Raw genomic sequence first — 27,163 nt, forward strand, 5'->3', positions numbered from 1 at the left:
ATTTGTTGCAAGAAGACATTCATCCTTCAGTTTTACTAAATCCAGTAACAGAGAGGAGACATTGCAGTGGTGTTAACATCTTATTATAAGTCTCATTTGTTAATGAGATACTGTAACCTAAATGAGAATCTTTATATTTTTGCAGTAAGATGATCTGCTGCTCTGTTTCATATGAAGAGTGCTGTGGTTTTGATTGAATTTGACCGTGTAGAGGAAGTGGGGTGTGGAGGAACAGTGATGCTATATGTTACCTGCTCTCTCAGTAACATGGCGTCTCTGTGGGTCGGGAAACTCGTGGCTCTCTACTCCACAACATGTTTTGCATGAATGATTTGCAGCAGTGCTTCTCATCTTTCTAATAAAACCAAAAGTTGCGTGTTATGAAAGTTTGGTGGAGACAGTAGAGGGAGGAGGAAGCGCTTTGCGTTTTGCGTGAGCGAGGCCACAGGCATCCAGTGAGAGCAGTGCAGGCAGAGGCAGGGTTACCGATACAGGCCGACTGAACCGATGCACTCGCATCTTATTCATTAAAGCCCGGTGCATTGGCTACATAAGTGAATCATTACACCCCTACTAACCAGCCATTACTATGCTATCAGAGTGCTTATTGCTTATGCATATTACATGTTGTCCGTAAAAGACAGTCAGCTAGGGAAGGACTTATTAAGTTCACAGTAGCCAGTAGTACTGAATGTGTCTTACACCCCCCCCCACCATGTAGCTATAGCTGTCCACGCATGTGTTATATTAGCTGACTGTTCCTGGACTCAGAGCTCCCAGTGAACATATCTGGCTGGGACCAAACCAGCCTTTCAGAGCAACAGAGACCAGCTTCACAACAGGGCATAGCAGTGTTTCCCCTATCATTGTTTTGGAGGGGCGGCCCACCCCTGCAATGACACGCCAAAATAAACTAACTATATTATTTATGTTATTTGCCAAGTTTATGTGTACTCATTTCATTTCAGCTCAGTGTGAGCCATGTTTAGCTATTGGTCGGTCTCTCCTCCTCCTGCTGCTTCACCAATGAACATTCACACAGAGTGGAGCAGTCAGGCGGGGGTTGACGACAACTTCGGACTTGAAGTGCAATGAAAGCTTCCCAACAAAAGTGATTTATCAATGTAATCCATCTAATACCAAAGATATGTCAACCCCAATCCAGCCGAGCCAAAGCTAGTCAGCTAGTCAGCTTCTCCCCCTCAAACAAGCATGTTGTTGAGACTCAACTCATGTCAGTGCTGCAAGAGAGCAAAGAGACATTTTCAAAAGTGTTTGTGTTCAACTTTTAACTGAATCTCACTTTATTTTACTATCTCAAGTTCCTTTCAGCTGATAGGAGTTGTGTTAAGTTACTGCTGATGTTTCACAATAAAAGCTTTTAAATAGCAAAACAACGGGGACTTTTATTGGGAAGAATTTACAATGTATGTCGCTTGATAGCCACTTGACTCAAGAGAAGTGAGTCATTTATAGGCTGGTGTTTTTATTTTTGATGTTACATTCAGTGGAAACACTCATGCTTTTTTCCACAGGGACCTCCAAAATTAACACAATGTTTAACTGATGTTGATGACGTTGACTCACACACACTGTCCAACACACAATATAACATTTATTTGCAACATTTTGGTACTAGATCTTCATCAGACAAACAAAGGTTTGTATATTACTACATTTTTTCATAGTTACATTGTGGTACAACGTAATCACAGCCTGAATTATGTTAAGAAACAACATTTCTTTGAATGAATGAAACACTACATTTATGTGCCGTGCAGAGAGGCGGTTAGGGTGGACGGCAGACATACTCCACAACCCAGGGTTTGCATCCAGACTCCTGTCTGTGGTTAGGTTTAGGTAATAGAAAAGGCTGTAATGTTGGTTAAATCTTGTATAAGTTACAAGTTGCTGTCACCATTTATATAATCACTGATGATTGATATAGCCTTATGAAAATTTCAAGGATTTTAACATCAAAATGTTGGTTGTCCTGCATTATTTCAAATAAAATACCCTCTAAATCTCTTATTATATAGTTCTAAGTCCCTGGATTCCCCAGTGAATCATTGTCACACTACTTTGGTTATAGGTTTTTTTAGAATCAAACTTCTTTGTCACTTTTAAATTCATTCAAGGCCAAACTAAGAGCAAGAAAGTGCATCAAAGGTTTGCTCATATGTCTCACATTTGTATCGAGTTACTATGGCTTAACAAAGTTTTAAAGAAGGCTTATTTCCCATCAGCTATTTCCCTAAAGTGAAACATTCTAATGCACATGTGAGTGAGCGTGGTCAAATAAATTCCAGATTGCACCTTTAAACTCCATTCAGTGAAAATAACTGCTTCAGCCACACTGAGCTGTCAGGCTTCATAAATTTACCCTGAAAGCATGTTCTTCACATGCAGCATAATGTGTTTAAGCTCTGAGTCTGGGCAACATGTGCAAGCAAGTGCCTACTTGTGCTGTACCCATGCACACAAACACACACACACACACACACACACACACACACACACACACACACACACACACACACACACACACACACACACACACACGCATGCTGAGCTGGAACCCCCCACGCCACCTCCACCTCCACCTCCCAGATTTACAGCTGATGTTGAGCCATAATTGGCGGTTTCAGTGAGTGATAATGCAGCAGTGTCAGGCCTTCACTCTGTAATTAAACTGAAAATTATCTGTTGATCTGTGTGTGTGTGTGTGTGTGTGTGTGTGTGTGTGTGTGTGTGTGTGTGTGTGTGTGTGTGTGTGTGTGTGTGTGTGTGAAGTGCATTGGTCTTTTTTCATGGTTACGTATGTGTGAGAATGTGTGTGCCAGTCAGCGTGACCATATCTCAGCATGTGTGAGTTGTTTGTGTCCCTGTGTGTGCATGTGTGTGTGTGTGCATGTGTGTGTGTGTGTGTGTGTGTGTGTGTGTGTGTGTGTGTGTGTGTGTGTGTGTGTGTGTGTGTGTGTGTGTGTCTACAGTAGGAAATGACAGAGCTCCTGTGATGTGAAGTTCCATGGAGATGTTTGCAGGAGCTCCTCTGAGCTGAGAATGGCAACAACAACAACCCCCTGAGCACTGGAAGGAGTGATGTCAGCCTCTCCCCTCCCTTTACACACACACACACACACACACACACACACACACACACACACACACACACACACACACACACACACACCTCTGACACCAGTGATGATTTTGACAACAAACTTTGATTTTTGAGTTTATTTTGACTAAAATTTTACTGATCTGATTTGTGAGTTCTCATTAAGTTGTCATTGATCAAATATTATAAGATTTTAAATCTTAATCCACTAACACGTCACTCCAGGACACCCCTCAATTACTCCCAAAACCACATATATTTCTTGCAGATAGTACCAGTGTTCTGACAACATGTGTATCTGTATCGAGATGTGCTACTTAGCAGTTAATAGAGTACAGCACAGTAGAATATAAGCACTACTCCTGAAATATCCTGTTATAATATATTAAAATACACTGTTGTACCCGTTTGTACTTAAAAAAGAGTGACTTTGCTATCAATTCATGCTACTGTAGCGTTTTACAAGGCAGCATATAATAAACAGAACACCGGCAGTGAAAGGCTTACCAGACTGTAATGACATTGTGTAAGTCATGTGACATAACTTACATGACATTACGCATGTGGTTTAAGTTGTAAAATGGTCACAGTTCAGTTCAGTAGATAACTTAAGCAGAGCTTAACTGTCGATCATGACATTTTATAGCATCAAAAATTTAATTTACACCACACTGAACAAACATCAGCATGAGAGGAACTACCTGAAATGACAGAAACAACCTTTGGGGAAATTTTATTTTATTTATTTATCTACTTTGATGTTTTAGTTTGGTCCATGTCCCTTCTGCTAACATGGAGGAAGCTGGGTTATGACCTTTACTGCAGCCAGCCACCAGGGGGTGATCCAGATGTTTTGGCTTCACTTTTGGGGAGCTCTCATGTTTTCCATTTCTATTTATGTCAATGGTCTGACACCACAGATCCACTGTAGTTTAGAAGTGACATGTAGCTAGTGCTAGTAGCTCGATGCTATTAAGCTATTAATGTTTTTAAAAGCAACAAGACACTGGTGCAGCGTGCCAGCTTACCTTAGCCAGCCCTTACAAAACACACACGTGCTGCTTCCTTCACTTTACTCTCCAACCCTTCCTTGCATCCTCCGCTGAATGGCCACATTCATAGCTGTCTGCAGCGAAACATAAAACACTATTAATAAAACAGCAAGGGTCTGCTGAGTGACACCTGCCCAGCCCTGCCAACGTACACGTAAGCCTGCTCCAGAAACAAGTGTTATCATAGTCAGCCCAGAGGAAGGTGTCATAAAAAATAGGGTTAGAGTTAAAAATATATGGAAAAAAACACTCCTGGAGGGTAATTGTGTGTGTCTGGGGGGGAGGATGGTTGTACTGCAGCTTCAGGGAGGGCAGGATGGCACAGCACATGGCAGCCATGTGTGAGTGCATGGACGGCAGATTATAAACACCAAGCAAAGAGGTTATAAACAACCTGCATAGGACAGAGAAGAACAGTGTTGCATGTACCATTTTTACACCAAAATTAGCTTGTATATGTAGGTTAATTAAAAACTGCTAAACCTGCTGAGAACAGGTGATTAATGTGTGTACAGGAGACAAGAGTCTCTGTTCACATCTCAGTATTTTTGTAGCTTCTAACTGAATCTCTGTAGTAGTTCTTAAACTTTTGTTTCCTTTAATGGACATAATTATTTTTAGTAGTTTTATCGCCTAAACCAACCCAAACTGCCAGAGTTTTACAGTATAAACTAGTTAAGCTCCAGTTAACCTGTCGTTGCTGTTACTCTCCACTGGTAATGTATGTTGTTTTGGGAGTAATTGGATATCGACCTATTCAGTCATATAGGTGTGAGGAAATATTGGTTAAAATAGGTGACGAGCAGCAAAAATATTGGCATGGGTGGAGGTCAGAGGTCAGGCAACGAGGTGGAGTCAGAGGACATGATTTTTCAGTGTCTTACACAAAGAAACAGAATCAGTATAAACTCTGTTTGACTGAATGGTCAGTTTCTGTCTCTTTCAGACAGACCAGCTTGTGATATTTTCTCACACTACACTACACTGCTGTCTGTGCCATTCATCAGCCCTCAGCTCTCATTCAAAAACACGGGATATTGCTCAGGTTTTTTTCAACAGATCACAGATTCTGGCGTATGATGGAGCCTGAGCAGCACTATGCAGCACCTGTAAGTCCACTTGCCTGCCTGCCTGTAACCACAGGCGAAGACGTAGGCTGCAGAGTTTTCCCAGGCTTGGCCGAGGTGAAAATAAAGGCCGCTCTGTTCGCTCTCCGCCTGCATCTCCTGCTCCATCTCTTTGAACTGGGCGGTCATGTCAGCAGCTCCCAGCCCCCAGCCACCATACCGCCCTTCATGTGCCCACGAGGAGCGATAGGCTGGGCGCCGACAGATCCACACAACACCCGGGACTAATGCACGCACACACACACACACACACACACCTATACATACACACACACATACGGGAGACGCTGACACAGCCATGTGCAGAACACATAAAACAGAGAGGGAGGAGGAATATGGGCCATTGCCTGCATTTTTCTGTTTAGCTTTACATTCAGTTACACAGGGTTTGAGCCAAAGGTACCATTGCAACAATGAGCCCCTTAAAATCTAAATTTTTCTGTCAGTACATCACCCCTGTACCCAACTGTCCCCCATAAAATCAAGGAAAGGATAAGCACTGTTAGCTGGCCTCTCAGTTCAAGCTTAATGAACCCTATCAGCACTTAGTCTAACTATAAAATAAAACTTGTGGCTGTTAACTAGAGAGCATTCATTTAAAACCAGTGTCTGCACACTTGACCAAAGATGTTTTTTTGCAGTAATGTCCCACGGCAAGAGAATAAATCATACAACATTGCCGCTTCTACTTGTCACTTGTGTCTCTGGATGTATCAACACACACAAGCTAGCTAGCAAGCTAGCAAGCTGACTCACTGGATGTAGACTGTGCTGCAGAAATGAGTCCAAAAATACAGAGGTCAGTTAGCATATTTGCACATCCAGCTCCCTCGCCTTGAAGTCAATGGGTTTTAATTAGACAAGACAAGCTTTTTATCTTAAATGGCAGCTAACACGTGGTTGTCGTGGACATTAAATGTCATCACGCCAAACACCAGTCACTTAGTGGTGGTCACACTGAGTCACTCAACTGTGGTGTAGTTCATTTATAGCCAAATGTTAGCTTTCTACTTCTGGTAATTGCAATTGCACTTCAAAAATTATACAGTGGTGCTAATTTATTTTGCTGAATAAAACATGGCAGTATCATAAACTGTTGCTCATCACACACTCACATTATTTTCTGTAATAATCCAAAATCCAATGGAACAATTCCATTGACTTTTGGTTGAGGAACCAGAGTGAAACTAACCTCTGGGTTGGTCTACAACAATAATCTCTGAGTAAACAACCCACATGCTGAAAATGGCAAGTTAGCACCTGGTTGCTAACAGTACGAATATAATAACCTCACAGCTGTTAAGGGTGGGTGATGTGATTTATTTTATTTTATTTTTTTTTTTTTTGATGGTATTATATCACAATATTACAAAAATAATAAGAGATACTCCTCTCAAAACAGGAGCATTATTATCAAGAGAGTTATGCCATATTTTTAACACAAAATTACATACAAACATCAAGTGCAACAGACAATACCTTCATTCATAAAAAGCACATTCAAATATGCCAAGACAAACACCCATACACAAGTAAAAACACATGTACACATTCTCTCACACACAAACACACTAATCAGGCGTCCTTCCCTCCTTTTCTGGCCGCAGTGACGTGAAGCTGGCCGACCAGGTAGAGCACACAATCACACTGGCACAGGATCAGACAGTCCGCTTCCTCTATCAAAGGTCATCATTCTGTTAATTATACCAGCCACGTCTGACTCACACTCTGATTGTTGCTCGGCGAGCAAACCGGACACAATGGACGCATTATAAATCATTGAATCCATATTAAGAATTTGGAGGATTGATGAAATACACCTGGCTCGTGCCAAAACAAAGATTATGGTGTTTGTTGTAGCAACAAAGTTACAAATACATAAGTCATGGTGACCAGAGGGGAGTGTGTGTGTGTGTGTGTGTGTGTGTGTGTGTGTGTGTGTGTGTGTGTGTGTGTGTGTGTGTGTGTGTGTTTGTGTGTGTGTTCACCTCAGCATGGCAGAAGCAGATGGTTTAAAGAATTTTCAAAGTAAGAGATGAGAAGTTATATCTCTGTTTTTCTGCACATGCAAACTGGTCATGGTAAAGCACAACTACAGCCAGAGACGAAAGCAAGACAAACATGCATCAGTATTAATCCCTCTGGATCCATTATTTTTGTGTTTTTGTTTGTATGTCATTCTGTAGCTTCCCATTAGTGCCCATTATGTTTTGAAATCCTGACATTCAAATTTAGGTCTCAATTAGAGCTGCACAATTAATAACAATTGCAATAAAATTGCAATATGGCCAAGTGCAATGTCCAAATCACAGAACCAAATTTGAATTTTATTGAGAATTAAAATTATGAGGTCCTGCAGTGCTGCAGAGATAACCTGGTCTAAAAAATGTTGTTCTCCAGATTAAAGAAAAGATGTTTGTTTGGTTCAGACCTCAATAAATATCACATCATTTTGATTTTAATTTTTTTTTTTTTTTTTTTTGGTGAATATGATCATTTCCACTAATCATATCGCACATCTTAATTAAATGTACATTAAATGCATGTTAATCCGTATAATTCAGTGTTCACTGCAGCTCCTGTAGTCATCATGGCTGCTTCCTTGGTCGCCATTTCCACAGGCCACCTCTTCTGCTACGTAGACAAGACTGAGACCGTTGAGGGTGAGACGTGTCCAGCGTTCCACACTGAACTTTTTGGCCGATTTGAGTACAGTCTACATTCCCAGTTTCCCATGCTCAGTTCCTCTGCTCTCCCAGTAGTTTTCCCCTCCCCACCTGCCAGCCACTCCCACCTCATCACTCCACGCCACTCACCTGGTCTCACAGCTGCAGCTCATCAGCTATCAACCTGCTATATAAGCCTCTCCAGTTTACTCACTCGTGGCCAGATTGTTCTCCAGGTCTCCATGCCAGCCTCATTCTCAAACTGTTTCCCTGCTGCAAACCCTGCCTGTCTCAGACTCACCTGCTTCATCTGAATCCTGGAAAATCACCACAGCGTTCTGTCCCCGGCCATGAGATCTGCCTCTACATTCCCGGTTTCTGTCTGCCTGTCCCCCTGGTTGTTTGGTGTTTCCCTCTGCTTCCTCGCCTGTGGAGAGAATCTACCCACCTCACCACTGGAACCCTGATTCTCTTCCTGGCCTCAGCTTACCTTCTGTCTGCTCCCTGCTGGTGTGTTTTGCTTGGACTCTGTACTTACCTGGTTTTCAACCCCCCCACCTACTGGACAGCATCTCCTGTCTGATCCATTCTTATGGAGCAAACATTTAATTTATAAGGTTGTGCTTCTGTGCAGTAACATTAATAAGTCAGACACAGCCCATCATATGCTGCATGTAGCTACTGTTAGCTGCTGCGGCAGTAAACTGTAAAATGCCTTGTGCTGTCACAGATGCCACCTTCCACAAAGTGAATAAATTCTGGCCAGTGGGTCTGTAACTACAGTATTTGGGACAAACAGAACAAAATCAGAGGTGGCAAACATCTTGGAAGACACTTCAGTGTACCATACCATACTGTAGCTAGCTAATGAACGAATGTAAGCTTTTGCTCTGCAAAGCGGAAGACTGATTGACAGATGGATGTCCTGATATTACTGGTTGAAACTGGTTAGTTCTAACTTACGCAAGCATGTGTTTTATTTTGCTTTACAGGGAAAAAGGCATATATTTATAAAGTTACTATAAGGAATTTTCATGATTTGTTGTTTTTGGAGCCCCCTGTAGACAAAAGCAGTAGTGTTTCCACCGCAAAAAAACACAAAATATAACATCAAAAATAAAATTGTCCAAATAAAAATCCCTCATGCTTCTTTTTTTGAGTGCCTAATGTCCAACTCTCTTGCCTGGAAAATATAAATACAGGCTCAAGAAAACTCCAACCAGGTGGCAGAAATTTAAAGAAACAATACTGTACAGAAACAGGAGATCTTCTTGCAGATGCTCTTGTTAAGTTATGCAGGTCATATAGAGACATCAGTGGTAAACTGGGACTGTTTCATAACCAGTTAAAAACTCTGCATACTTGCTTTGAATAGGTGCACAGTATGACTGGATTAAAAGGGTTGAAAAGGGATTTTTCATTTCATCTCGACTTTACCAACACATAAAAACTCCTCTCTCCGTCTGTGATGAGTTCAGGTCCGTCCAGCCAAGAATGCCGCTTGGCTCGGCCTCTCAGGAAGGACCCTTTTAGGGATCCTGGCCCTCCGTCAGGTCACACACTCTTCCTTTTCCAGAGGGCTCTGCGCACACATAAATCAAACACACTCCCAGCGCTCCCCCCATTATTCGTGACATCTATCTGGATGGGCAGGCGCGTTGTAGAGGATGTGGTCGCTCACCGAGCCCCGCCAGGCCAGAATCCCGGGCCAGGGAAGAGGGGCGGAGGCTGGGATACAAACAGAATCTCTGGCTGGGGATGATAATACTCCCTGTGCTCTTTTTTCCCCCTTTGACAAATGAAAGCTTTAAACCTTGCTGGGAAGATAAAGGAAGTTGCAGAATTTGAGGAGTTTCAAGTCCAAGTTTCCTGGAAGTTACGAGACGCTGCTGTAAAGTTTTTTAAGTACAAGTTTCCTGGACATAAAACAAGGGAATGAGTACATTCATGTGAACCTATATATATATATATACTCACACAAACACTGATTCATACAACATGCTGCGTATCTGACCCCAGAGTCCGTAAATGAAGAGTGAAGTGCTGCGAAGCCTTTAAATCCGCATAATTTCCAGGAAGACTGTGGATGTGTACGTATGTGTGGGTGATTGAGTTGGCAAAGGAGCCAGGCTGTTGGAGGGATGTTTAATTAGGTTAAGGAGGTGCAGCAGGGAAGACAGCCAACCAACCAGCCTTACACACCCTCATCCTAAAAACACAAACACACACACACACACACACACACACACACACACACACACACACACACACACTCTCTCATAGACACTCAACTTCTTAAGTGCATCTGGCTCCTCAGGCTCAGCGCAGTGTTCAGTAAAATCTGGAAAACTGTACAAGTTTCCAGTTGCCACCTGCTGCTGTTCTCACTTTTCATTACTCCTGAGTGAGAACACACAGCACAAATTACAGTAACCTTTCATTTATTTATTTATACTCAACAAAGAAAACCAATGAAATGACTGCTGGCCTTTGAACATACAGTGCAGAGCAGAATGCTGCTGCCTAATGTGAAGTCTGGAAACCTTCTGCTGTCCACTAAAACCTTGAATTCCAACTTTGATCAGCACGAGATTAAGACCATGTATTTCCTTATAGATTTCTTTTTTCATAAACACAACAATTCTGTGAATGTGGGCATACGGCAATGCAGTGTATCCACATCCACAATTTGTAAACTTGAATATCTTTCCTTTTTATCCCGTCCTGTCAGTGATGAGGCGCTGCATCAACTACGATTCCCTGGCAGCGCAGAATGTACAGAGATTAGTTGAATTTGCATGAATTGGTGTGATCGCAACTTTGCAACTTACTTGTCAGATCTCATGAGTAACATGCGTCGGCCAGTGCACTGCCTTTGACTCTCCATACCAAACTGAGTTGGTTATACGACTTATTCAGGGAGAGTCATCAAGATAAATCTCCTACACCTAACCCTTCATGGTCCACCAGGGGGCGTTCTGATGATAAAAGTTAAACACAAACCTTCTTCTCAAGACATCAGCAGTGGAAGACGTATTCAGATCATTTACTTAAAGGAATAATGTGGACCATTTTCCTCGGGACTCAGGAACATAATCCGTCTGTCTACCTGCAGAGACTCTGTCCTCAACTTGAGACAGTGAAGTGGACACACCCCCAGTATTTCAGAGCAGAAACAACTGCACTTTTTATGATTTTGAAACAATTTTTACATACTTACTGATTTTTTTTATCATTTAAATGCAGCTAACATAGTTTTTTGTGGTGTGACAAACTCAAGTAAAAGTTCGATGTTGAAAATATCACATGAAGCTGCAGTGCAGGACTTTTACATATACATATTACCATCCCCCAGACATAAGTAAAAGTACTGATTCAACTTCTTTACTTAAGTAAAAGGTGAAAAGTACAGGCTCTGATATGTACTCTTCAGTTGAGTCTCCCTCTCTGTCTGCTTCATCTTGCTACGTCTGTCATGCATGTTCTGGATGCAATCATCTTTTCTGTGTGTTGTTGTCGTCAATTTAGACTGAAATCAGTCTTGATGGTGGGAAGCAAAATAAAAATAATCATTCCTCTCAAATGCTTTAAAACTAAAGTAACTACCAGTTCTGAGAATTGAGGAGTAGAAAGCAGAGACTGTGTGAAAATGTAGGGAGTAAAAGTAAATATTTGTTGGAAAAATAAATACTCAAGTAAAATACAGATACTTCTACTTACTCAGCCTGTTTTAGAGTGTGTATGTGTGAAGTAACAGTGATAACCCTCCCACTCACACAGTGTTATCCTGCTGCTAAAGATGATGATGATGATGATGAAGTGTGAGAGACATTCCCAGGTTACCTTGAGAAAGTGGAGGTTAAAACAATGTAAATGGCACATCTGGGAATTCTTCACCGGATGACCCCAAAATTCACACACTTCTCGTGAAGAACACTCATCTAATTCGCTTCCAACGAACAAAGCATGATCGCACGTCTTTCTGAAAACTCACTCTCCCTCCCTCGCCAGGGGTCACATCCAGCACACACACATCTCCACTTCTGACAAGACACACCTTTGACCTCAAGGTTTGCTGGTGTGCAGCCAGCCAAAATGACATCACTTCCTTTTGGCAGCTTGACAGACGTTTCATCAGTGAAGTCGCTCCGGGCTTGAGAGAGCCGTGGAAGGGGGGGAAAAAAAACAATAATGATAATAATTATACCTTCACACGTAATGAGCAGAGCCTACGGGCCACAATACATAACAGCTGGGCCTGGGAGCTGTCAGACGGCTAGATAGTGAGTGAACGCTCAGTGCTAACCAGAGACAGATGTGAATAATAGCTTGTGACACATAGCTGAGTGGTTAGTAACAGGCTGGCCTGGATCTAAAGATCCTCATATACTGTTGCAGGGCGCCTTTAAAAACACTGAAATGCTGCATTAGCATGCTGTGGCTCAGCCTCTAAACAGTCATTCCCATATCTGTGTTTTTGCTCAATTTTGTGGGATTTCAATGCATTTGTATCCTTTTGACATCTGTTGCCCCAACAAGGATTATTTTTTAAACCTAGTTAAATCATAGTTTAACTGTGTTGCGCCAAACTTTAAAACTAGCATAAAATTAAGAAAGATTACATTTAATTTATTTTTTTGCTCTAGATTAAATTTAATTCTGTTATACCGTAACTTTGAACTCTAATTTAAAATGTCAGTTTTTAAATCTTCTATTATTCTGCCATAATTCTGCATTAATTCAGCCAAGTTTTTTGTAAAGGAGAAGAAATTAGAGCTTCTCTGCTAAGCCATCATTAGTTGGCTAAACTAGCTTTTTAGCAATAATGTTTTGCTATATTTTTTAAATTGGAAGCAAACCATGTAATGTTTTGCAAACTTTTGTTGTAGAAAACAGTTCAATGTTTTGCTTATTTTAAAAAAATAATTAAATCATAGTTTAATTGTGTTCCAACAACCTTTAAATAACCAGCATAAAATTAAGAGCTAGTAAACAATGCAATGTTTGGTTAACATTTTGGCTAGCTAATGCAATATAAAGTTTTAAGGAATACAGAGCAGTCAAAATTTGATTTTCCCCATCTTTTATACTTACAAGGTTCTGACAGCTCTCAATTTTTTTTTATATAGGCCTATTTATTTCTTTATTTAGTTAGTTAGTTATTTCTTTATTTATTTTAATTAGAGTAAAAAAAATCTCCATATTTATAAAACTCAATTTCAGTTTACAATAAACTTGCATTTACTTGTGCAACAGAGCTCTACTTAACTTTAAATCTGGATTTACTCATTCTAAACCTAGGTTTTCTAAACTCGCTTAGAGTTAATCTTAGATTATATTAGTCTTGTTGCTGTTCTTATGGGAAGCAATTACCCCAGATTTTATAGGTAAATACAGGCTTCATTATAAGCAAATTACATAATCAAATAAAATCACTGGTAATAAATTTTACATTGTAATGGAAAAAGACTGCATTGATTCACAGTGGTGTGCGTGCGTGTGTGTGTGTGTGTGTGTGTGTGTGTGTGTGTGTGTGTGTGTGTGTGTGTGTGTGTGTGTGTGTGTGTGTGTGTGCATGAACATGGCTGGATAATGAGAGGAGGTGATTGATGCTGCAGGCCAGATCAGAGCAGAGATATGAAAACAGGCCTTTGCCACAACACCTACAGACTCGCAGTTATGGTGCCTTCAGGTTCTGTTTACTCTCAGGTCTCTCTTGCGTCACACACACAGTTTGTGTGAATCTCTCTCATCCTCACACACGTTTACACTCTCCGTTTCCCACCAAACATTTTGTTTCATCACACTTTCTCCTTTTCTTTCTCCTGCTCATGCTGCACACACACCCTGGTTTCTTGTCTCCACTAGAATGAAATGGGTCAGCTGGCTGTAAATCATAACAAACCAAAGCTATTAAAGACATTATGACCCACATACTTCACAGACAGACAAAATGTGTCCCAAGTGGAATGTGTTGGTTGATATGAACCGTACTGTATAAACAATACTAACCTCTGATCTAATAATTCTGCACAGGTTGTTCTGACAAAATGGAAACAAAACAAAGACAATGTGCAGTGAATGTATACCAGCACACTGCTGTTAGTACATTACACTCTGTCCTATTAAATTTTACATAAAGAAACAATGTCACTAAGACATTTCTGGATTTGAGACTAAACGGGGAAAGGGAAAGGGAAAATTGACACGTGTCATGTCGCTGCGATGTTCAAAAGATTTACCATACATACAACTTAGTGTCAAGACTCCATGCTAACGGTTTATCACATGCTATGTTAACAGCACATTAAAAACTTCATGCTAACACTTTAGCATAGACTATATCAGACAGTAGGCCCCATGTAGGCTTTGCTAAAAATGTTATTATTTTGTACAGATTTAATGCAAAAACTTTTATGCAAATTCAGGCGGGCGTGTAGACTGAACGCAAAACTGACACATAAAACATGTGGCTGTTCTAGTCAAAGATTTAGCATACACTAAATTGAGTCTTGAGGCTCCATGCTAACGGTTTGGCAAACAGATTAGCATGTGCTAGGTTGAAGTACACTTTAGCGTCTGAATGAGTGACAGTAGGGTTCGGTGCCAATACTTTAGCATTTGCTAAGTTGGGTAACAGTAAGGATTGATGCTAACACTTTAGCACTATTATAGATGGTAGACTTTATGTATGAGTTTAGCTGTATTGTTCTCTTTTTCTTTATTTTTTACACATTGCCTCTAATCTAATTACAACAAATGCTGCATGTCAGTGGCTGTTATTAATGATTACTGAAGTTCATTCGTCATGCTCAACATTTTACCCTGACATGCACATAAATGCAGCACATCTTGAGAGGAGAAGGCTGGTTTATGCTCAGGAGGGGGAGAAGAGACAACATAGACAGAATGAAAAGACTCTTATGCAAATGTTTGGGTAAACAAGTATGGTACGGTGATGATAGGGACAGTGTTGAAAATTACACGCACAGATTGAAACTTTTTTTGCACAATGATGATCTCATACACATGGCATCTGGCCTCAAGTGATCATAATGGAGCAAGATGGTCCCTAAACAGACCATGTTTTCTACATTATGCCTATTCTTCAGCTGGTGATAGTGAATTATGGGCACATTTTTCATCCATATTGGTGTTGAAATTCAACATACAGCACATTAAAATCAAGAATCACAGTGCAGGCCTTGCAGCAGTTCCCACCAGATAATAAGGTCGGTTTGAGTGAAATGTAACACAGGATACACAGAGTGTAGAAGTCGGAAGAGCAAAGTCGGACCAACTGTTTTCATTCAAACAGCAGACACAGCCAGTCAGATTCAAGTAGTCACATGTTCATCAGGGGGAGGGGACAAAAAGACCAGCATGTCCAAACAGTGGACAACGCCGACCTCCAGTGGTACAACAGCAGAATGTCACGTAAAGTCAATATTTATTAGGAATCACTGAGACTTCACGCTCACTCTTGATGTAATCACTTGCATGGAAATTAATTGTTGCATTCCTCTCATGATGTTTAAACCATGTTGTGGTGCTAATCATATTAATTTCTCCAATCACTGCACTCCTCTATAAACTTGTTCCAAACAACTTTTCATTATACTTACACATTGACAATACAATTATTAGGGTTTTTTTTTTTTTTCACTGAATAAATTGAGTGTTTGAATAAACTGTTTGAAGCCAGAAAAAAGAAAATGTGGAATGGTTGAATTATATTAGATTATATTAGACAAACAGAATAAGAATCAGAATAGAAATACTTTATTGATCCCTAGGGGGAAGGAATTAATTGCATCACAGTTGCTTGCATTTTAGACTAGAAGTATATATAAGCATATATAAATTATAAACAGAAAATATAAATAAATATAAATAAAAGTAATAAGTAAAAATAGTAAAAAAAAAAAAAAAAGAAGAAGAAGAAGAAGAAGAAGAAGAAGAAGAAGAAGAAGAAGAAGAAGAAGAAGAAGAAGAAGAAGTTTTCAAAAATATGTGCACAATGTGTACAACAATATATAAAAAAAACTGAATGGAAGAAATAAGTTTGATAAATGTATGAGTACAGTGAATTTGAAGGACCTTATGGCCTATTTTATAACATTTTGTTATGGTTTCTATGATATTACAATAATAATCCTATTGACTTGTACAATATTTCAAAGACTGCCCTTGTTCTAAATGTGTAAGGCTGTACTTATTCTGGTTAAGGGCTTAAGAATTACATTGCGAATGTGATTTGCATTTTTTCTAATACAAAATGAAGTGGATCTACCTACAACACACAGTTACTAATATATCAAAAGACTGCTCCAGGTGAGGCTCGAACTCACAACCTCGGCATTGCTCTACAGTGTACTGTCATATAAGTACCGCGCGCTAACCGATTGCGCCACTGGAGCTCACTGCTTCTCCGCTGCAGCTCAGTTTATAAACCAGCAGCAGGGAACTCGCCGAATTCTGCTGTTTGTATTTGTTTACTCGTAAATGCTGTTTTACTACGTCCACACAGACATTTATATTTTACATCAAAACACGAAAAGGCTATGGTAGATTGTGTTATGATGAAATCACAGGTCACTTATTGCAGGAGGCGCCATTAAAACGTGTCATCAGAGTTGTGGAGCAGAAAATGCTACCAAAAATATGAACAGTGTTACATTAGACTCAAATTTCAGTTAATTTCAAAATAATATGTCAATAATGTGCCTTTTTATATCCTCCCAGCGTCTCCCACATACTCATCGCTGCTTTGCAAGAGCTATGGTTCAATGAAGAGGAGAAGTCAGTGATGTTACACTCATAGCCACCGGTCGTCTCTACAAGAGATGATGATTTGCTGAACTCTCGCGAGATTTGGACGTGTTGTTTGTTTTTTGTGAATATTATAGAAACGAATCATGTTTTGTAATGCGTTAAAAAAAAATGGTCAGGTTTGGGGACAAAAACTACTCGGTCAGAACTTGAGAAAAACCTTTCTTTGAGTTGAAATATTCACTCTCGCAATACCTTTCACGGATATGGGATTATTCTTATCCTCTATGCAGGATCAGTCCACTTTCAGACAGGAAAGGAAACAGGACAGTCCTTTAGTAAAACATATACAATATACAAATCATATATATGTATTTATGTATATATATATATATATATATATATACATACACACACACACACAACTTATATAGTTTAACCATGTCTAATGGGTTATATCCTTCTCAAGGTGAACTGTCTTGTTTGGCACAAGATGAACAGTTAAACAGCATATGCAACAAGGTGTGTTTTTTTTTTTTTTTTTTTTTTGTTTTTAGTAATTTTTGGAATGGAGAAAGTTAAATTGAGGACACAGAACTATGTCACACACTGACAATGTTTAATAAAAGATTATTGATATACCAGCATATTTGCCAAGCTTAAGGACAGATACAATTAATAAGATATTATTTCTTGAAGATATTTGCATTTATTGTATGCTCGTACCTTATAGTGTGCTTGTGTGTTAGTGGTGTTATATAAAAGACAATATGTTTTTAAGTAAGCAGTAACCCACTCAACTTTCAATATTTTATGTCATTTTATTTCAGTCAGTCTTTCTAAATCTATCTGTCTACATTAACAGAAGAAATGTGGATTTGTCTATGAGAAATCCATACACATACAACAAGGTACAAAATGGCTTAAAATAAAAGAGTTTTTCAGTTTAAAAATCTAAATACAAACAACTAATAACTGTGTACACAAGGTAGTCTTATTGCCATGGGTTTACAGTGCTAAAGCAAGTGTGAAAAACAACAACAAATTATGCAGTACATTGCCAAAAGAAGCATAAATTAAATACAACAAAAATGTACATAAACAGAAGAAATCACTTGCTTATTTGTAGTCATATTATGTTTATTTTAATGTTTTTTCTTTATCCCTTCATCATCATGACCACATGTCAGATAAGCATCATAGCCTGTATTGACAAAAGCGATGAATGCCAACAAATTAACACACTTACATTTCCCTGCTTTTATTTTTGTTCATATTCATATTATACTATCTGGGCATTAATACTGAATATTTACAGGGATTCCACTGGTCACTGTATTTATTATACACATTAGGAATGTAATAACACAGCTCAGTGACTGCTGTACCTGTGGGGGGCGCTCCAATGCAACGTTCATCAACCCAGGGCCGTTACCCAGACTCGAGTATAAAACACATACTGTAGTTTAAATTTTACAAATATTATTCCACTTTATATCTGAATTTACAGTCAGACCTTTTGCGAGGAAGTCTAAGCATTAAAGAGATAGTTCTAAAAACAATTATGTCAGTTTAAATGAAAGATAAGATAAGGGTTAGGGTTAGAAAAACAGAAAAGACACTAAATTAGTTCATGAGATGACATAGCAGCAACCAACTTGGTTTCTGCTATCTGAATGCAATTTTGCACTATATTTGCCACCTCATTCAACCTAGTTCAAATAATGTGACCTATTACTTTAAAAGATATTTTCGCCTTTCAGCAGTTACTGTTTGCATATTTGGTTGCTTTGATATTCTTCTTCATCAAGCCCAGGTTGCTGATGAAGCTTCTGAGGGCATCACGAAACATGGAGCTGGAGAAAATGTAGATGACGGGGTCCAAAGCACTGTTGAGGTAGGTGAAGCCGATGCAAATCATAAATAGCTCGGTGATCATGTTGTAGGATATGCAGTCTTTGGGGTAGACAGATTTGATGTACACTCCACCCAAACCTGTGAAGATACTTGGCAGGAAGCAGATGGTGAAGATCAAACTGATCACCCCAACTGCTCGGATGGCCTTCCGCACCTTCTTCTGCCTGTCCATCTTCCGTTGGTGCAAGTAGCAGGCGATCCGAGCTGAGCAGAACAGCAACAAGAACCATGGCAGGAAGAACTCTGCAATGAAGGCCACATAGTGCACTTTTAATGCCAAAGGGACGACTTCGTAGGCGTTGAAGCTGCGACACAAGGAGACGTTGTTTTCCTGGTAGAGGAGGTTGGTGGTCACCAGCGGAATCCGAAGGGCGACGACAACAATCCAGATCAGGCCTGCGAGCCAACCCGACTGAGTCAAAGTCATACGGCTGATCCAGTGATGCGGATGGACCACTTTAAAGTAGCGATCCAGAGCCACGGTGGTCATGAACGCAATACTGGCAGAGCGATTGACGGCCAGCATGAAGAGGTTGATGCGGCACCAGACTTCGCCAAACACCCAGCGTTCTTCTCGGAAGTAGCTGTCGATGCGGAAGGGCACGCTGACAAGCAGCAGGAAGTCAGCCAGAACCAGGTTAAAGAGGAAGAAAGTGTGAGGTTTCCAACGTTTCATGCAGAAACAGAAAATCCACAAAGCTATAATGTTTGTTGGCAGGCCCACAATCATCTCAGCGATCATGATAATATTCAGGAGCAAAGGTCCATGGTGTAGGGTGGAAAGGCAGTGCATCAAATTTATTTGTGTCGCACTGGTGGTACCATTTACAGGATCCATTTCAGAAAGCAGTCTGATCTCTCTGGGTCTTCTACTTCTCAGATCGTCTGCTCTAGAAACATCAACAGAGGAGAGAAAAGTTATTTAGAGCTTGAAGGGATAGTTTGGATTATTTAAAGTGGGGTTGCACACCACCAGTTTGGAGAAGCAGCAGGAGTTCCAGCATGGAAGCCAAGCAATGAGCTGCTAAAAAAAAGGACTACCTAAAAAAATCAACATCAGTTTAAGTGCATGGTATATTTAGGATATTTTCACAGCTTTACATTGCTGTCAGACAGGTTTTTCTGATGGAAAACCTCTGTTATATAACCCAAATATGACTTTGTCTTAAATTATAGCAACAGAAGCATTCTTATTTTTTGCAATTTTTTCTATTAAAACTGTTAGGGAAAAACTAACTGTTTCAATAAAAAATATACACAACATTGAGTCCATCATTCAGGGAGGGAGAGAATGTGTAAGCAACAGAGAAAGAAATAAACTCTGACTCAAACTGAAACTTGGTGTTGCTGGAAAAATCCTTTACTGGAGACGATAACAGTCTTTCATATTTTTGTATCTGATGGTGATGATTCTCGCAGGATCTGTCTGCCTCACTGAACCAAATGCATCATGACTCATTAGTTTGTATTTAGATCTGAAAATGTTTTCAGAAACTAGTGTGAGTCCTGCCGTCTGCCATGCTTTTTTAAAATGGGACATAATAAACTATGATACGTTAATGAATCATGCAGTTTGTGTTCAGCATGGCTGTTTGTATTTTGCTGAATGTGTGCTGTGTAGAAATGTGAATCAGCAGGTTTTGTTCTCCACAGAGTCTGATTCGCTCACACTGAATAAAATAATTTAAAAAATAGATTAATTCAAACTTTCATTGGTGTCATTTCATACGATTCTTAAATTGAGAAGATGTGGAAATGGTCTTACTCTTAAGCTTAGGCTCCTCTGCTGGGATATTGTGCAAACCCTTGCAGCTTATTATTGGTTAAATATAACTCGATGTTAGCTGTAATATCTTATTTAGACAACATTTTTCTTAGGATTAGATAATGCAAAACTTGCCTGACAAGATAATTATTCTTTTAGGACAAAAAATAACGCTTATTTTTCAAAAATGAGGCTTGGCTCAACTGTCATATTACAGTGGCATTGTTGAGATACACCCATGACAGAAAAAACTCAGCAAGTTATTAATCTTTTAAAGATCAAAACACAAAATAAATGTGCAATACAGAAAAGGTTTAAGTTACAGCACTCACCAGAGGTCAGCACTGAAATCCCTTTAAAAGACACACTCCTTCTCAGAGCTCAGTGTTAATCGGTGTATTCAGCAGATGAAGATAATAACATAAAAGTGCCTTTAAAATGGTGAAAGTGGTTGAGTGAGATCCTCTTCATATAAATGCTGGCTTCCTCTGAGGGCTTGTCATAACATGGGGGCAGTGATTGTTCCTGGGAAAAGCAAGCTGCGTCACAGTCACTTCTGGTATTTGAGATCACAGTTTTTACCGTTATGTCTCAGTTTACCTGGAAATGCTTTATTGATACATGAGAAATTACCGAGTGTGAATTAAGTCTTAACAGAGGTAAGTTGGTGTTGGTGGCGATGACACAGATGCAGTCACAGTCTTACTTTAAAATCAGAATTTCTTTGGACTGTGGGAGGAAGCCAGAGCACCTGAAGAGAACCCACGCAGACACAGAGAGGACATGCAAACTCCACACAGAAAGGCCCTGCACCAGCCAAAAACTACCCGGCTCCACCAGCCGACTGGGGGATTTGAATGCCTGTAATCATATTTTAATTTTTCCTCCTTTTCCTCAAACATGGGCACAGTTCGGGTTGGTTCAGGAGGCTCACCGAACCCGCTAGTGCAAGGGTCTGCAACGTTTACAATTAAAAGAGCCATATTTGGCCTAAAAAAAACTACACTAACTGCAACTATTAAATTCTTTCATTCTTTTTTTATTTGGCATCCAAAGCTAACTTATAGAGACTCAAGAAGACTAGGCAATAACACACATTTTAACTGACAAAATATTAAAACCTTTTTGAAAATTTGGTGGAGTTTTAGAATTTCAAAAGTAAAAATGTATTTCAAAAATTGGTCACTGAGAGCTGTGAACCTGATTTGTCATTATTTTGGTGCCTGAAAATAAATGGTTTTCATTAAAAATAATAATAATTTAAAAAAAAAACATTTTAAACATCATTCACTTTCGCTGCATCAATGCATTTACTCAACATTTTTTAATTTATTTTTTTTTTTTTGGGGGGGGGGGTCTAAAATTCAAATATTTAAGTTTATCTAAAGAAGGAAAGTAAATTATCTCAACAAAAGATTAGTAGTTGGTAAAACTGTTTCAAAACATAGGAATTTGAGTTTGGCTCAAAAGTATATTGCAGTGAAAATGAAAATTACAGTGCTTAAACAAAATAACTGTTATTCATTTCCATTCATTTTTGCCAAAGACACAGGGAGCCACTGGAGAACAGCTAAAGAGCCACATGCAGTTTGCAGCTCTCATGGAGCAAGGATTCTGGTGTCATGTGGTGTGGTATCGTGGAGTGATGCGTGGATCGATGGACCTGCAGGCTGTGGGTCGACATCCTCGAAAATATAACAGGTTCACACAGGTGGGACAAGTGACAAAGCAGCTTTTACAATTAAGTTAGTAAAACTTCTGTGTGCAGTAGTTCATCTCCCACCTTCTCTCCCACTGTCTGTCACTCCCTCTCTCTCTCTCAAACACACACACACACACGTTGCTGCAGCTATTACTCATTGTATAATAATAGTCAGGAGGTGAAGATGCTCCCCTGGTATCCAAATGATTCATTTTTGTATTAAAAAACCTGTTGTACACATTATATGCCCTCTAGATGTTTTTCTTATTTTTTGTGAACTCTTAACCTTAAAGTTCATCTCATGTTTTTCATTTCGGTGTAACTCAGCTCCATTTTTCATACCAGACTGAATCGACACTGATGATAAGTGATTTGAAGAGAAGTGAAGTCTCTCTATGCTTTCTGAGAGCATGAACACTCATTTCCTTAACCAAACTTTCTTTGGTGACACTTGATTATGCAGCAATGCAAAACAGACACACAAAGACAAAGTGAGCCCAGCTCCCCCGCTGTGTGAACAGTCCGACCTTTGTCAGCCCGATGACTTTATGGTCAATGACTTCCATACAGCGGTGCAGTCCCCCTTCCCAGCCCTGAAAGGTGTGTTTGCTACTATCACTGGACTCTGATCTGGAGGTCCGCCATTCATCTGACTGTTTTATTAGAGTACACACAAAACAAACACACAGGATCCAGCACTGGCACCGAGTCAGGACTGACATCTGCTCACACAGACTCTTGTATGCATGTGTGAAACTACTGGTAGAGCTCCACGTTCATATTTATACAGTATGTGTTTACATGTGTTTTGGCAGCCTGGCTGTTTGTGCTAAATGAGTAAATTATCATGTTTATAACTGCAGATGAATGATAAATAACAGTCTTCATAAGGTGTCATAAATCTACATACTGCAGCCAAAACTTTTAATGGCTTAAATAACCAAAATGAACAGCTGGGCTAACAATAAAAACTATGAAATAAATATTGTAATTATAAAATATTTAATAAATAATAATCAAATATTGCACCACACAAATATATCACACAAAACTGACACTTAATATAACTGTGGAAATATAGTGAGAAAAAATATATTTAGGCTGTTCCTGTGCAAAGGTGCATATCTCTACATGCAAACCTGCAATAACTTTGCATCTGGAACACTTTAACTTTATAAAGTTTAAACAAATTACTGTTGTGTACTGTTTTAGTGTCCGAGCTGCCTTAAAATTTATAGTTGGCTGAATTCAAAAAGTTGAGGTAATTTTGTAAATGATTCAAAACAAATTAACTTTTCTTGTTAAATTTTATAAAATATTAATTCAGAGAAAGCATGTTCAATAAGCTTCAGATCTTAATATTATTTACATGAGATTTTAGTTTTTTTGAGTGAATACCGGACATTTTTGTTATTTGCAAATTCCTAAGCAAATTTTGAGTCATTTTCTTTTGTATAATTTTGCTCCTTGCCTTCTTTTTTTTTATTATAAAAAGAGATCTAAAAGCCAACCAGAGACAATTATTACTGAATTATAATTTGAAGTATTAAATCAGAATTTTTTATCAAATATGGCCTTATGAATAAGAGTGTACCATAACCAGCACCAATGAACGTACAAAACATACAAGCAAGCAAAAGAATAAACAAACTATAACTATTAAACTTAAAAATAGTTTTAAAGTTTAAAGTTTTTTTATGTGAATGGACTTTAAATTTTAAGTTCAATGTAGGTTTCACAATAAGTTCATTTATCTATCAATAAGTGTGTATTTTGGGCAACTTCCCTGACACACCCGCCCACTGTGCCTCACTGATAACCTCCAAGTTTGCCCTCAACAGACACACTCACTGTGTGAAACAATTCACACAGTCACAGGCACCCGCTGAGTGATCAATACTTTTATTGATACACGCACACACATGATTTCCTTCCTCAGATGCTCCAGGTTTGCTTCCCCGTGTCCGTCCCTCGGTCCACAACCTCAGCCTGTGACAGAGGCATCACTGTCTCACTCTGATAACGTGGAGCCGCTTAATGTTTAGCCCAAGATCCACACACACACACACACACACACACACACACACACACGCATACACACACACACACACACACACACACACACAGAGAGAGAGAGAGAGAGAGAGAGAGAGAGAGAGAGAGAGAGAGAGAGAGAGAGAAGCAGAGGGATTACAAAGACACAGAGTCCCATATGCTGCCCAGGGATGGAGACGAGACAACTAACTGTGAGGAGAATGCAAGGTGAGAATTATTACTGTTTTCGTTTATGACTTATAATGTTTAATAACTGCAGGAGGAAACACTATGAAGCATCACTGTTGTCACTGCATCCCAAAGTCAGGTGAAGTCAGTTCAGCGATGGAGCTGGATCCAGTGTTTCTGTGAGACCACTTTATTTGGAGGATAAATCATTGAATGACCCCAACAGTCACCAAGTAGATTTGGCATCAATGAAGAGCACTTTTTTAAAAAAATGCAAAATGAAAACCTGTTGCAGATTGTCCAATCTGTCTAATGCCTTTAACCTGCTAAACCAGGCTATTAGCCTGTTAATCCAGAGCCTGTATACACACTGTGCTGTGTGTCCTGTGGAGGAGGGACAAAACACCAGTGTGTGTGTGTGTGTGTGTGTGTGTGTGTGTGTGTGTGTGTGTGTGCACTAACGTGTCTAATTTTGTTCTTTTGTTCATTTGGTGTCACAGTGTATGAATGTGAAGTTCACTTTGTGTCAGAGCGCTGCTGTAAAAAGAGATTGGTGCTCAGTGAATTTCCCTAAATAAACATTGGATATATACAGGAATTTATCAACTCGTCTTTTCACATAAACGTAACACACATATCCAAGTTTTATTTATTCAAGTCAATTAACCTTCAGTTTTCTGGTATTGATTTTCAGAACGCACTTCAGGCCTTATGAAGATTCTTATTCTTAACTTAAAGAGCTGAAATAATGAGTTGAATGAATGTACAGTACAGCACATTTTTAAAGAAACATGGTCAACATATTAAACTGTTAATATCTTCAGCTTATTCAACAAGTTTTCTCAAGTATAACTGAATCAATATCAAGTTTATTTGACTTTAAAAGTTTATTTGTTTTGAATCATTACAAAATGACTTCAATTTCTCTTTTTAGATTCAGTCAACTTAAAATTTTCAGGCAACCTGAACACCTTTTTTAAGTTAAAACAATCATAGCACAAATGCTGTGACACGTGATAGATTCACTAGAAATAGTGTGTTTTCTTCATAAAGAGGTTGTTATAAGGGGCCTGATTTCACCCATTAAAAGCCCTCAGTAAGACAAACTGTTGGACACTACACCTCCTTTATCCAATAGTCATAACTTTTCTGTAACAAAATACATTCATACATCTCATTACTGCAACTGTCAATTATCTAATAGGAGGAGTAGTAATAAGCTACTACAAGGAACTTTCATGTTCTGTTCGTTAAGTTTGTTAAGTTAGTTATTATAAATCACTAACAATAACTGGGGATAGATAGCAGGAAGTTTGTAGAATCTGATGTGTAGGACAGGACATCTCTTTCCCTCGACATTCAACATTCATTAAATTCAAAGTTTTTTTGACACATTTTCCTTTTAACAAACTCTATTTATTTACCTACATAAATCACATTAATTTAGTTGTGTTTCACTGCATATATCTCCTGTGGTCATCCACGCCCCTCGTTGCAGTGGCTCTACACCCACCAGGGGGGCCCACGCCCCATTTTCGTCTTATACTAACTATGATATTAAGTAATGTTAATTGTTACTGTTTGGCCAATTTCTTCTTTCAGATTTATAGTCCTGAAGTTTATTATTACACACTTTGCTGAAGTTATTTAAAAGCTCGTTAGTGTACGATTTGTTTTTGTTAGCATGTCACTTTTGCTTCATTTTATCAAAATCGTTCAGTAATCAGAGTTTCTTTGTGACAGGGTGTGGTGGTGAAGACGAGGCGGTAGCAGAGCCACGTGGGAGCGTCTCCGGTCGTCCTCTGTCTGCTGCAGTTCGTCTCTACGTGTACGCTCTGCACGGCTGCCTCTGTGAGGTGGTCTTCACCGCCGTGTGGGACTGGTGCAGCACGCAGGACAGACGGCTGGCAGGTCACAGCAGCCTGTGGGCGCTGCCGATGTACGCCACCGCGATCTACCTCATGGAGAGCCTGAGAGCGCGGCTGCTGGCTCAACATCGCCCCCTGCCGCTGCGTCTGATATGCTACACCCTGTTCATCTACCTGTGGGAGTTCAGCTGGGGGGCGGGGCTGAGGCTGCTGGGGGCCTGTCCCTGGGACTACTCAGGATATACATACAACCTGGGAGGACTGGTGACTCTGGAGTATGCGCTGCCCTGGACTGTGGCGGCATTTATAGCAGAGCAGCATGTGATCAGAAACACTCTGAGGATACGACTGCACGACTGAACTCATATCAATATCCAATTATTTGTTTTTAACAGCAACAGAGCAATAAAGGACACTGTTTTAGGAACAATTTTGTGAGTTTTTGACTTTAAAAGTTGCTGCACATGCTGCACATCCCTGAGGTGTCTCCATTATTTTCTTTTTTTACTTTTTAGTGTTGGTGGGTTTAAAGAAATGAACATAGCTTTATATGGTAGGAAAACTCAGCCTGGCATCGCAAATTAGTCTGTCAGTTCATTTTCAATTTCCAGTGGGTGCAGACCAAAATGTCTCTGCCAAATGAACCTTTATCAAGCCTCTCCTGCAAGCAGCAACTGTCCAATCATAGTCTAGTAACTGTAATTATGGTTCCACAGGCCTGTCAACCTTTGCATTTCTCCCCACGTTGAAGAGGTGTGCATGGGGCTCCAAGAGAGGCGATACTCTGTGTCTCGTGCGTCTGGATGGTGGCGTCTTTTTTGGACTGTTTCAGAAACACAAGAGCATATGTGTGTGAGGATTGGGTTAAACCTGCCGGTATTGGAAGCTGCTTTTTCTTTCGAGTAACTTTAGATTCTAATGTAGTTGTGAAAATGCTCACAACAAGGTCT

At 39.6% G+C, this 27,163-nt stretch overlaps 2 protein-coding genes and 1 non-coding gene across 3 annotated transcripts; 1 reads left to right on the forward strand and 2 right to left on the reverse strand.

The window, feature by feature from the left end:
• Positions 1-16,292: 16,292 nt before the first annotated feature.
• On the reverse strand, positions 16,293-16,386 carry trnai-uau (transfer RNA isoleucine (anticodon UAU)). Its single transcript has 2 exons — positions 16,349-16,386; positions 16,293-16,328 (listed from the first exon to the last, which is right to left on the reverse strand). It is a non-coding gene; the product is annotated as a tRNA-Ile (tRNA).
• Positions 16,387-17,831: 1,445 nt separating this feature from the next.
• Positions 17,832-19,527, reverse strand: hcar1-3 (hydroxycarboxylic acid receptor 1-3). Its single transcript, XM_084736136.1, has one exon. It carries the CDS (start codon positions 19,491-19,493, stop codon positions 18,498-18,500), a length of 996 nt encoding a protein of 331 aa, XP_084592262.1. The 5' UTR covers positions 19,494-19,527; the 3' UTR covers positions 17,832-18,497.
• Positions 19,528-22,002: 2,475 nt separating this feature from the next.
• LOC146315055 (transmembrane protein 229B-like) lies at positions 22,003-26,910 on the forward strand. The gene is made up of 3 exons (XM_084736521.1): positions 22,003-22,131; positions 22,659-22,722; positions 26,089-26,910. The coding sequence occupies exons 1-3, from the start codon at positions 22,003-22,005 to the stop codon at positions 26,571-26,573; spliced, it is 678 nt and encodes a 225-aa protein (XP_084592647.1). The 3' UTR covers positions 26,574-26,910.
• The last annotated feature ends 253 nt before the right edge of the window (positions 26,911-27,163 follow it).

The sequence above is a fragment of the Lutjanus erythropterus genome, chromosome 14 (genome assembly GCF_056507025.1).
Source record: "Lutjanus erythropterus isolate fLutEry1 chromosome 14, fLutEry1.hap2, whole genome shotgun sequence".
Taxonomy (NCBI): Eukaryota; Metazoa; Chordata; class Actinopteri; order Lutjaniformes; family Lutjanidae; genus Lutjanus; species Lutjanus erythropterus.